General features: G+C 42.6%; 1 protein-coding gene across 1 annotated transcript in view; it reads left to right on the top strand.

Moving 5' to 3' along the window:
* Nucleotides 1-12,756, top strand: part of GRK7 (G protein-coupled receptor kinase 7) — a 60,802-nt gene that overhangs the window by 29,575 nt on the left and 18,471 nt on the right. Inside the window, exon 3 of the mRNA XM_044291360.1 lies at nt 10,441-10,709. Coding sequence (XP_044147295.1) covers nt 10,441-10,709 — 269 coding nt within the window. The remainder of the gene's footprint in view (nt 1-10,440; nt 10,710-12,756) is intronic.

The raw sequence follows: 12,756 nt of genomic DNA, 5'->3' as shown, positions 1-12,756 counted from the left end.
ATCAATGCAATGGATACCACAGTGTCATATTTACAGTAGTGTGGGGAAGGGACTGTTTTTACTCATATATTTTGTATACATGTAGATCTTGGCAGAGTAATAAAAACTTTAGTCATTAGGCAAAGCTACACATTGGTGAAGGAAAGAAAGAGGAGAATGTTTTTAGTGCTAGAAATGGATGCATTATTACAGTAATATTTCTATCCATCAATGATATAATTCCAGTACATTCTACAATATGGTACAAAATGCAAAAACAAAATCGTAGAAGGATTGTAATAAAAAATGGAAAATGGAAGAATTAGGCCTCATGCACACGACCGTTGTTTTATTCCGTGTCTGTTGCGCCCTTTTTCGTGATTTGCTGCGGACCCATTGATTTTTAATGGGTCCGTTGAAAACTCGGCTAATGCACCGTTTGCCATCCGCGTCCGTGATCCGTGGTTCCAGTCCGTCCAAAAAATATAACCTGTCCTAATATTTTCGCGGAAAATGGTTCGTGGACCCATTCAAGTCAATGGGACCGCTAAAAAATGCGGAGGCACACAAGATTGTCATCCGTGTCCGTTTTTTTCCTATCATTTGCATGGCAAACCTGTCTTAGATTTATTTTTACATTCCTTTATGTCTGGTGGTCCTCCGAAAATAAAGGAAGACACACGGAAACAAAAACGGAAACAGATCACGGAACAACGGAACCCCATTTTGCAGAACGGAACACAACAACGGTGGTGTGCATGAGGCCTTAGTGCTACGGTATGAAGAAAAAAAAAAAATGATCAGTCACCTCACATGGCAGTAATCACATTTCATTCGAACTGACCCTTAGACAGGTAACAAACTGCAGTACGGGTCCTTCATGAGTAACAATCCGATAGGAAGAAAGTGACAACCATAGTCCTGTTCACAATGTCTCCTTTAGAATGGGTGTCACTTGTCCCTACAGAGAAGTTAAATACAAAGAAAGACCATATATAGCCCTATGCCAAGACCTCAGACAGTGTCCCAATAAATATTGTGTCTAAGTGAGGGGCCAACTGCATCTGTAACCTGGTACAAGCTCACCGACATGGACCAGACTTAAACAAAAAATGGAGCTCACAAAGTACCCGTATAAAATATAATATTTTATTAAATTAATCTTCACATGTAACAGGATGTTGATGTTAAAAGGAAAAGGGGACAGCAGAAAACACCATCCTGGTAGCACACATGATACAGGAGTATATGGTATGTGTACAAGTGTATAAATACAGGTTAAAACATGATGCAGCAAATATACTGATCCATGGTTACATGAGCAATCATGATAAATAAATGAAGGATACAGGAACCAGAATATCAAGAAACAATCACATCTCATATGTATAAACCATAGTATCTACAACATGTTGCATCAAAAGGAGTCACCAGAGGTGCGTGCAACCCAGGATGACGTTACCCTGACAGGCGTTTTGGCGTGCCTTCGTTAGAAGTTGTTAATGTCTAAAAACAATGGTTATGTATACAATTTAAATATATATTGATGAACTTACTTAGAGGGGAAAAGTTATTCCCAGTAACCTTCTTAACCGCCTAACAGTTTTGCCAGAGCTCAACTTGGGTTTTGAGAAAAGGACCTAACAGTTCAGCCCAAGCAGAGCTTGGGTAGCAGGGTGAGGGCTTCTTTAACCCTTCATATCTTGGGCTCTGTAGGAACTAAAAATGTAAGCCTGGTCTTTTCTGAAAGCTGACAATCTAAGCATTAAAACAAGACCACTCCCACTAAAATAAATATCTCCCGATGTTGGGGAGCTAATGCTGCTTAGATTGTCAGCTTTCAAACAAGACTAGCCAGGCCCATACAATGCATTCAGAAAGTCTTCAGATCCTTAATTTTTTTTTTTGCTAAGTTCTGGACTTGTGCTAAAAAAATCTGTCCACGATAAATGTGCACTTAGTACCCCATAATAAAAACCTAAAACTGCATTTTAGAAATTCTAGAAAATTTTGATATTTTTGAAATTTGGAAAGGAAAAGATTAAATTTCACATTCATGTAAGTACATGTATTCAGACTCTTTGCTATAACACTTGAAATTTAGCTCTGGAGGCTTCCCATTTCTCTTGATCATTTTTGAGATGCTTCTACACCTTGGTATTTCTCTGCCACCTGTGGTAAATTCATTTGATTTGGAAAGACACACCTCTGTCTATAAAAGGTCTCCCAGCTGACAATGCATATCAGAGAAAAATCTAAGCCATGAGGTAAAAAGTACTGCCTGTGGAGATCAGAGACAGGATTGTGTCAAGGCACGGATCTGTTGTCAGTCATCGATAATCGAATGTGTGGCCGAAAACAGCTCTACGTGCTCAGCAATCTGGTTGTGGGCATGCTAAACTCTCACCTGGCCAAGTTTCAGGTGATGCAGTTGCTGCTGTACTACTTAGTTGTGGTAAATGTGGTGCAGTTCCGTACCTTCAACAATATTTAATTATTTTCTAAAATGAAATTTTTCTTTATGTATAATAAAATAGTTCCTTAAAAAAAACAACTATAACTAGCTTCGCAAAATTCAAGTTCTCATATACTGTAGCTAAATTGGAGAAAATATTAAAAAGTTATGACTGCTGGATCATAAAGGGTTCACCTGAGTTGTCTGCCAGGTATATTTACTACAGACAGAAATGCAAAATGTACAGTCAAAAAAGTGACATTTTTGGGAGGGTTTCATTAATTTTAATGTGTTGTGTCACTTAAGCAAATGGCATTTATCATGTAGAGAAAGTTAATACAAGGCGCTTACTAATGTATTTTGATTGTCCATATTGTCTACTTTGCTGGCTTGATTCAATTTTCCATCAAGTTATACACTGCTCATATCCAGGGGTTACGACCACTCTGCAAACCAGCAGCGGTGGCCGTGGTCGCACACTTACCCTATTGCATTCTGGTAGAGTGTATTTAATAAAAATGATTGCTTTCCCAAAATGACTTAAGTTAACCGTCACATTAAAATTGGAAAAACCTTCCCAAAAATTTCACTTATTTTCTATTGTAGATTTTTTTATATGTGTCTGCAGTAAAATCCTGTTGGCACACAATTCAGGGGACACAAGTGCATTTAAAAAAAATTCATAAATAAATAAGGAAAAAAAACTAACAGCAGGTGGCGCTATACAGATACATTTTATTGAATAACTCACTGGCTATACCAAATGTTTAATTACATGTAATTACAAAAGCAGTCAGATCCTGGTTTTAAAAACATAGAATATGTTTTGTGACACAACACCTTTAATGAAGGATCTTTAAATGTAAGTAAAGCCATATGATGAAAAACAAATGTACACTATTTACCGATCCCTAACATCAAACTTCAAAATCTCTTCTAATCTAAATACAATGGAGGACTAAAGTTTCCTAATCTTAGAAGCTATAATCTACAATATGGTTGCCTCACGGTGTATAGTGTGAGATTGCACAGACTTTACTTAAATTGATATAGACGAGCATCTAGCTGGTCCATATTCTTTACATGCATGCTACACAAGATCTTTTGCCGGATGAAATACATTGTAATCCTCTTCTTCCCCACCAATAAAAGCATGGCAGACTATTAGATACAGAGCACGCCTTGATCCTCACTCTCTCCTGCCTCCATTCTTGGATAACCCACATTTTCAACAAGGTAACCTGCCTAGAATATTCTTTGACTTGAGAAATAAATAACAGACTGAAGTGTGTTTGAGACATACAAACTCCCTCATATACTCAGATTTTACCTTTGCTCCCCCTTCTGGTCTGTTGTTCTATTTCTTGCTGCTTTGCCCCCAAAAAAAATCCAAATTGTTAAAGGGGTATTCCCATCTCAGACAATGGGGGCATATCGATATGCCCCCATTGTCTGATAGGTGCGGGTCGCACTGCTGGGATCTGCACCTACAACGAGAACGAAGCGGGGAGCGCTGTGGCCGGAGGCCGCGACCCATGCTCCCATTCATTTCTATGGGCCAGACGGCAATAGACGAGCCTGCGCTCGGCTATTTTCGGCGGCTCCATAGAAATGAATGGAGGGCGGCTGCGCATGCGCAGTGCGCCCTCCATTCATTTCTCGGCTCTGTTCTCATTGTAGAAGTGGGTCCCAGTGGTGGTACCCACAGCTATCAGACAATGGGGGCATATCCGAGCGATATGCCCCCATTGTCTGAGATGGGAAAATCTCTTTAAGCTTTAGGAGAGGAAAGACCTCATTGTTTACCTCATTATTAGAACAAAAGACAAAATGGGTTTAATTTCCCAATACTAAACCTTTTATTAGAACCTCTTTAGTCTATTCCAAAAAGAAACACAGTATGGCGACTTGGTTACAACCAGTGGGGTACATAAAGAAGTAAGGGCCTCCACACAGGACAGAGCCTAAGGCCCCATTCACACGTCCGCAATTTCGTTCTGCATTTTGCGGAACGGAATTGCGGACCCATTCATTTCTATGGGGCCGCACACAATGTGCTGCCCGGATACGGAATTGTGGACCCGCACTTCCGGGTCCGCAATTCCGTTCCCGAAAAAAATAGAACATGTCCTATTCTTGTCTGCAATTGCAGACAAGAATAGGCATATTCTATTAGTGCCGGCGATGTGCGGTCCGCAAAATGCGGCACATACATTGCCGGTGTCCGTGTTTTGCAGATCCGCGGATCCGTTGATCCGCAAAACACGCTACGGACGTGTGAATGGACCCTAAACCCTTTTAAATGACCCTTGGGCCATTTCCCACTGCCTCATTTGCTAAAAGTTGTTCCTTTAGAGGGTAGAGTCCTGACCAAGTTTTCACCTCCAGTAGAAGAGGAGATGATCCCAACTAAGTCTGGGCCCCCCCTTGCCCTGGGCCCCATACCAGCCTTATATTGGGATATGGCTGTCAAAGTAGCATTTAGATCCTATTGGGCTCATTTATCAAACTGGTGTAAAGTAGAACTGGCTTAGTAGCCTATAGCAATTAATCAGATTCCACCTTTCATTTTCCAAAGGGCCTGTCAAAAATGAAAGGTGGAATCTGATTGGTTGCTTTGGGCCACTCAGCCAGTTCTACTTTACACCAGTTTGATAAATCTTTCTCAACGCCCCAACCACGACATCCTCATGCCTGAAATGTAATAATATGGAAGAAGATTTACTCTTTTACTTTTCGGGCTTCCTACCTATTCAATCTTTTTGGAAACAGCTGGAAACATTTGTCAAGGCTTATTAATTACATTTCGTCCCTTGGACTCCGGAGTGGACTGTATTCGGTCACATTGACAACACCACATATCCCAGTCCATATCATATCAGTGGCTGCTCATAAATCCTTTCTGAAGGCGTAGTTCTCCCTTAATCCCCCCACTCTTAGACCATTTCTGTGTTTTGCATGGATTGGGTAAAAGTAATTTTTCAAAAGGAGCTAAAAGGGGTTGTGCATCCGGTACATTTTGATGACCTATCTTTAGGATAGGTCCTCAATACCTGATCAGTGGGGGTTCGACCCCCACTAATCAGCTGTTACTCTTCAAAAATACACTGCGCGTTGTCTCAGAAGTCTCAGCGACGCAGTACTCGCTCCATTCCCTTGAATAGGACGAGCACTTGTAATTACACTGCGCCAACCGCTGCAAGCGAGACAATGTGCAGTGTAATGAACAGGAAGTAGTGCTCACCTCCTCTTGAAACAGCTGATCGTGGGGGTGTCGAGAGTCGGACCCCCGTTAATCAGATATTGATGAACTATTCTGAAGATAGATCATCTACGTGTACTGGCTGCACAACCCCTTTAAGGTTAAAGCCTTCCTTACTTTGGGGGAATCTTTCATACAGATACTTCTGCACTTTCTCCCTCATTCTCAAAAGAATTTCTTTCAGTACATGTGGAGTAGTCCGTTAACTCCGATCCATTATTGTAATTGTCAGCTAACTAACAATATGATTGGGTTTCTTGAGATTGATATAATTGATCAGGGATCGGTCCACGCACCACAGAACTTTACCCCCCGAAATTTCCTTTCCCTGATCACAGAGACGTTTGAAGCCCTGGGTTATTGTTTAAATTTTTTAGTTTAGATCCTTCCTGTCGATTTAAAGGGAACCTGTCACCGGGATTTTGTGTATAGAGCTGAGGACATGGGTTGCTAGATGGCCGCTAGCACATCCGCAATACCCAGTCCCCATAGCTCTGTGTGCTTTTATTGTGTAAAAAAAAAAACGATTTGATACATATGCAAATTAACCTGGGATGTGTCCTGTACGTGAGATAAGTCAGGGACAGGACTCATCTCAGGTTAATTTTCAAATGTATGAAATCGTTTTTTTTTACACAATAAAAGCACACAGAGCTATGGGGACTGGGTATTGCAGATGTGCTAGCAGCCATCTAGCAACCCATGTCCTCAGCTCTGTACCCAAAATCCTGGTGACAGATTCCCTTTAACTTCTGACTAACAGATACGCATTATTCATATCACTAAATCTTCTTTTCCAAGATTCCATGGTTCTCTGATATTTTCATGATTTTCTTTATATTATTGGAAAATTTGATAACACATGGTTAAATCTAATGGGCTCAGTATCACACAAATTTTGGACTGTATGGCCTTACAGACAAGGTCAGAGGTAGCCCGTATTACACACATCAAACACCCCTGTAGTATTACCACTGTCTTTAGCTATTTCTTATTAAAGGGGTTGTCCACTTTGGATAAAACCTGTTTATTAGAAAGATTGTCAGATAAGCAGCTGTCGCTGGGACCCCCTGAGATCAGCTGTAATCTGTGGGGACATCTTGCTTCAAGTGTCCAACTCCCTTGCCACATCACCACTAGAGAAATGAAGCATGGCATTGTGTCCATAGAAGAGTGAGAGATGACTCTTGGTTTTATAGAAGAGGGACCAGTACTGGAGCTAGGTACATTATTTCCTGGTGGGCAACTGCCAAATTAAAGGCCATGTACACCTTCTGAGGCAAAAAAAAACTATGATTGCATTTTACTCATTTTTGGCTAAAAATAATTTTTTTCAATTGGCCTTTATTAAAAAATATTAAGCCATTCTGTCAAAAAGGGGTACCGGTTTTTCTAGCTGTGTAACTGGTACTTTTATCTAATAAACTCTATCTCTAAACTACTGAGAGGTCATAAACACTTATTTAACCCCTTAGTGACCACCCTGTTTTTGGCCTTATTGACCAAGCGTTTTTCTTCCTTTTTTCATCGTCTCCGTTCCAAGAGCTATAACTTTTTTTTCTGTCTACATAGCTGTATGAAGGCTTGTATTTTGCTGGAAAAGTTGTTGTTTTTTATGGCACCATTTTGGGGTACACATAACTTTCTGATTAACTTTTATTAACTCTTTCTGGGAAGGAGATGGGAAAAAATACAATTCTGCCACTGCGTTTTTGTGGCGTTCATTTTCACAATTAAAGTGATACCAAACATATATAGTTTTTTTTATGTTTTACTACGTTTTTGCAATAAAACCTATTTTTTTGAAGGAAAAAAAATGTTTTTGCATCGCTGCTTCACAAGCCCCATAACTTTTTTATTTTTCTTTCTATGGAGTTGTGTGAGTGCTTGATTTTTGTGGGACGGCTTGTATTTTTCATTGGTATCACTTTGGAGTAAATTACGCTTTTTGATCGCTTGTTATTAAGTTTTTTTGTGGCAACTAAGAATAAATGAGCAATTATGTCTGGATTTTTTTATGGCGTTCACCAAAAATTGTGTTTTTTTTTTATGGAATTTTTTATTTAATGAACATTTTTTTTTTTTTTTTAACCACTTAATAGTCCCACAAGGAGACTATAACAAACAGTATTTGGATTGCTTTTAAAATGCAATGCACTATCCCTATAGTGCATTGCATTTAAATGCCAATGCTATTCTAAGATTGACCAGCAGGCTGCGCCACTGGAAGTTACTCAAGGCTGGTCTGGGGACTACATAAGACCTCAGCCAGCCTTCACACACATTGGCACCCTGCAATCGCATTTGCGGGGTGCCGATGGGAGCCATTGCCCGCCGCATGTAAAGTGTTAAACAGCCCGGATCGGCACTCCTGCCGGTTTGGGCTGTTAGAGCAGGGCCGCGGCTCTCATGTGAGAGCCGGGTCCCCGCTGCACAGGGGACCAGTGCAGTGCTTATACTGTGCCGCCATAAAAATGCGGTGGCCCAGCCTAATGCCCCTTAGTGACCGCTGTAAAAACACGTATAGGTGGTCACTAAGGGGTTAAGCCACCTTTTTATCAGTAAGATAAGAACTGAGCTATAATGAGTGTTTAGGAGGTCAGAGAGCAGAGATAAGGAGCTCGTCAGCTCCTGGTCTGACGGAAAAGAGAAAATCCAAAGGGTGCTTCTAGAGCATCTCATCTCTGTACAGAAAAAAAGACTCCATTTTTTTTTTTTATAAAGGCCAATTAAAAAAAATATTGTTAACTCAAAATGAGTACAATCCAATAATAAACAGAAATTGCCACCAAAGGTGTACATAGCCTGGGTTTCTGTCACTAGAATATTCACTATTAAACTGGCTGACATTAGCGATGTGCTAATGTAAGCTGCACCTAACTATGCTATTCTTGTAATTATTCATGCCCCCGTTACTGCAGAATTCTTACTTTTATAATATGCAAATTAGCCTCTAGGTGCAGGGGGGGACGTTCGCCCACCTCTTTCAATGCCCTTCTACTCTTGATTGACAGTACCAGGCAGCATTTGCCTTCTCCTGCTGGCTCTGTGTACTGGGGAAATCCTGTGCAGTTCAGTATTCGGCGCAGGAGTGGTGAGGAAGCTGGCAACCGGCGAGCGTCCTTACCTCACCTCGCCTATGCCGAGTACTGAACGGCGCAAAATTTCCCCAGCGCACAGGGCTGGCAGGAGGATGCGAACGCTGCCTGGCCCTGTCAATCAAGAGTAAAAGAAATAGTAACGGTGCCCGTCATGATTTTGGTGATCTGGCGAGCTGGTGGACGTTAGGCGCAAATCACAATCGGATTTGGAATGTACAAGTTTATTGAGAGACACCGCGTTTCTGGGTATGCATGACCCCTTTATCAAGTATGGTGTGCTGCAGTTGCTGGTCCAGCTGGATTTTTGCTGCTCGGTTACGCCTGCACGGTCGCTGTTACTGGCACTGAGGTGAGTCAGGTGTGGCTGGAGCGCTGTGGCTTGGCTATTGTACTTAGTGTGTGCAGTCAGGCAAAGCTTTAACAGTGGTGAGACTGATGTGGCTGGAGTGCTGTGACCCGGCTTCTGCACGTGCAGAGTAGAAGGATGTTGAAAGAGGGGGGCGAATGCCCCCCCCCCCCCGCACCTAGAGGCTAATTTGCATATTATAAAAATAAGAATTCAGCAGTAACGGGGGCATGAATAATCACAAGAATAGCATAGTAAGGTGCAGCTGACATTAGCACATCACTAATGTCAGCCAGTTTGATAATGAGAATTCTAGTGACAGAAACCCTTTAAAGGGGTTGTCTCATCATGGACAATGGGGGTATATCATTAGGATATGCCCCCATTGCCTTATAGGTGTGGGTCCCACCGCTGGGACCCGCACCTATATCAAGAACGGAGCCCAGCAAGTGAAAGAGGGCGCACTGCTATTTCCGTCGGTCCCATAGAAATGAATGGGAGCGATGGCCACGCATGCGCGGTACGCTTTCATTTACTTCTATGGGGAGCCGGCTTGCTGGTGGCCAGACCGGAGTCCTGCAGCCACCACATTGCAGGGCTCCGTTCTCGATATAGGTGTGGGACCCGCACCTATAAGGCATTGGGGGCATATCCTAGCGATATGATCCCATTGTCTATGATGAGACAACCCCTTTAAGTTCTCAAATTGAATCCTGCAACAGAGAATAGATTTTGTTCTTCTATTTATTATGTGATATGACTGGAGGGGTGCTAGAGTGCTAGATGGAAGGCCACAGAGGAGAGTGTTGCAGTAGTCTAGGTGGGAGATGATGAGGGCATGTACAAGCATCTTCGCAGATTCAAAGTTAAGGAAAGCACGGATGTGGGAGATGTTTTTGAGTTGGAGGCGGCAGGTGGTGGAAAGGGCTTGGATGTGTGGTCGGAAGGAAAGTGCAGAATCCAAGGTCACTCCAAGGCAGCGAACTTGGTTGACCGGGCATAGTGTGCAGCCATTGATCGTGATAGATAGGTGGGGCCAGGTCAGTGATGCCAAGAGATGAGAGAGTTTGCAACAGAAGGGAGTGGTCAACAGTGTCGAAGACAGAGGACAGGTCAAGGAGAAGGAGGACAGAGTATTGTTTCTTGGTTTTGGCTGTTAGTAGGTCATTGCTCCCATTGTCTATGATGAGACAACCCCTTTAAGTTCTTGAATTGAATCCTGCACCGGAGAATAGATTTGTTCTTCTATTTATTATGTGATATGATATATGATGATCTCTTCTCACTTGTCTTGTAGGCTGGCACTAATGGCTACATGGCACCCGAGCTCCTAAAGGAGGAGAATTACTCATATCCCGCTGACTGGTTTTCAATGGGCTGCACTATCTACGAAATGATTGCAGGTCACACACCATTTAAAGATCCAAAAGATAAAAATAAAGATGATGTGAAGCGCAGGACATTGGAGGAAGAGGTTGTATTCAACCATCCAAACTTTACTCCAGAGGCTAAGGATATATGTAAACTGCTGCTCGCTAAGAAGCCTGAACAGCGACTGGGTAGCAGGTGAGGCTCGCTCTACATGATCAGTTTATGACTCGTGGTTCAGCGCACAACACTTTACATTTGGTCTGTACAGGGGAACATAGGGTCTTGTAATCTGGAGGTGTCACATTGTAGTTAGCTAAAGAACCAGGTAGGCAATACTTGTTAACCATTTAAAGAAACACTGTCAGTTCTTTGTGGCCATTTAAAAAAAAAAATTGCATCCATTTGCTGTCCGTCGGCCGGTTTTTAATGTTCGTTTTGTATCTGTTTTTAATGGCCATTAAAAACGGGAATATTCTAATTTTTTTTAAATCCCAACCTCTGCAGTGCCCCCAGTATGATTAATTCCAGCATTAGTGGTCCACAGTATTATTAATTCCTCCATTAGTAACCCCCAGTATTAATAATGCTTCTATTATTATTATTATTATTTATTATTAAAGCGCCATTCATTCCATAGCGCTGTACATGAGAAGAGGTATACATACATAATACAGACAATTCCACTAATCATAAACAAGACGAGTTACAAACTGGTACAGAAGGAGAGAGGGCCCTGCCCGTGAGGGCTTACAATCTACATGGTCTGGGAGAAGGACACAGTAGGTGCGGGTGAAGTTGGTCATGGCGGTATAGAGGCAGCAGGGTCACTGGTTGTAGGCTTGTCTGAAGAGGTGGGTTTTCAGGTTTCTTTTGAAGGATTCCACTGTAGGTGAGAGTCTGATATGTTGGGGTAGCGAGTTCCAGAGTATGGGGGATGCGCAGGGAAAATCTTGTAGGCGATTGTGGGAAGAGGTGATAAGAGTAGAGAAGGAGGTCTTGTGAGGATCGGAGAGTGCGTGTGGGGATGTATCGGGAAAGTAGCTCAGAGATGTAGGGAGGGGACAGGTTATGGTCGAACTTGTATGTATTTGTTAGTACTTTGAAGTGAATTCGCTGGGCAATGGGGAGCCAGTGAAGGGATTGGCAGAGGGGAGAGGCAGAGGAGTAATAGGGTGAGAGGTGAATTAGTTGGGCAGCAGAGTTGAGGATAGATTGGAGGGGTGTTGAAGTGCTAGATGGAAGGCCACAGAGGAGAATGTTGCAGTAGTCTAGGCGGGAGATGATGAGGGCATGTACAAGCATTTTCACAGATTCAAAGTTAAGGAAAGCGCGGATGCGGGAGATGTTTTTGAGTTGGAGGCGGCAGGTGGTGGAAAGGGCTTGGCTGTGCGGTCGGAAGGAAAGGGCAGAATCCAAGGTCACTCCAAGGCAGCGAACTTGGTTGACCGAGGATAGTGTACAGCCATTGATCGGGATAGATAGGTCTGTTCTTGAGCAAGATGGGGGAAAGATGATGAATTCTATTTTATCCATGTTAAGTTTTAGAAAGCGAAAGGCGAAGAAGGATGATATAGAAGATAGACATTGTGATTCTTGATAGTAAGGTGGTGATGTCTGGACCAGATTTGTGTGTCGTCAGCATAAGAGTGATACTGAAAGCCATGGGACTCTATGAGCTCTCCCAGGCCAAAAGTGTGGATAGAGAAAAGCAGGGGTCCTAGGACAGAGCTGAGGCAGTCTCAGTCGAGTGGTGGGGTCGGAAGCCAGATTGTAGGCGGTCAAAGAGGGAGCAGGAGGAGAGGTGAGAAGACAGTTCTGAATGGACATGTTGTTCAAGTAGCTTTGAGGCATACGGAAGAAGTGATATGGGGCGATAACTGGACGAAGAAGATGAGTCAAGTGAAGGCTTTTTGAGGATAGGTGTAATGGTAGCATGTTTAAAAGCAGAGAGGAAGACTTCAGAGGTTAGTGATAGGTTGAAGAGATGAGTTAGGGCTGGGATAAACACTGTGGTGAGGTTAGGGATGAGGTGGGATGGGATTGGGTCAAGTGCACAGGTGGTCAGATGAGATCTGGAGAGTAGAGTAGAGAGTTTTTCTTCTGTAATGGTGGAGAAGAGGGTTTTGGGAGAAGAGGACCGAGCAGTTGTGTAGCGGATCCGTGGGGACTGTGTACTGAAGCTTTCTCTGATGTTGACTATCTTTTGTTTGAAGTATTTGCAAAGTCCTCAGCTGAGATGAGA

The sequence above is a fragment of the Bufo gargarizans genome, chromosome 4, assembly GCF_014858855.1.
Source record: "Bufo gargarizans isolate SCDJY-AF-19 chromosome 4, ASM1485885v1, whole genome shotgun sequence".
NCBI lineage: Eukaryota > Metazoa > Chordata > Amphibia > Anura > Bufonidae > Bufo > Bufo gargarizans.
The sequence above is the reverse complement of the archived record's forward strand: the minus strand, read 5'-3'. Positions and strand labels throughout refer to the sequence as shown.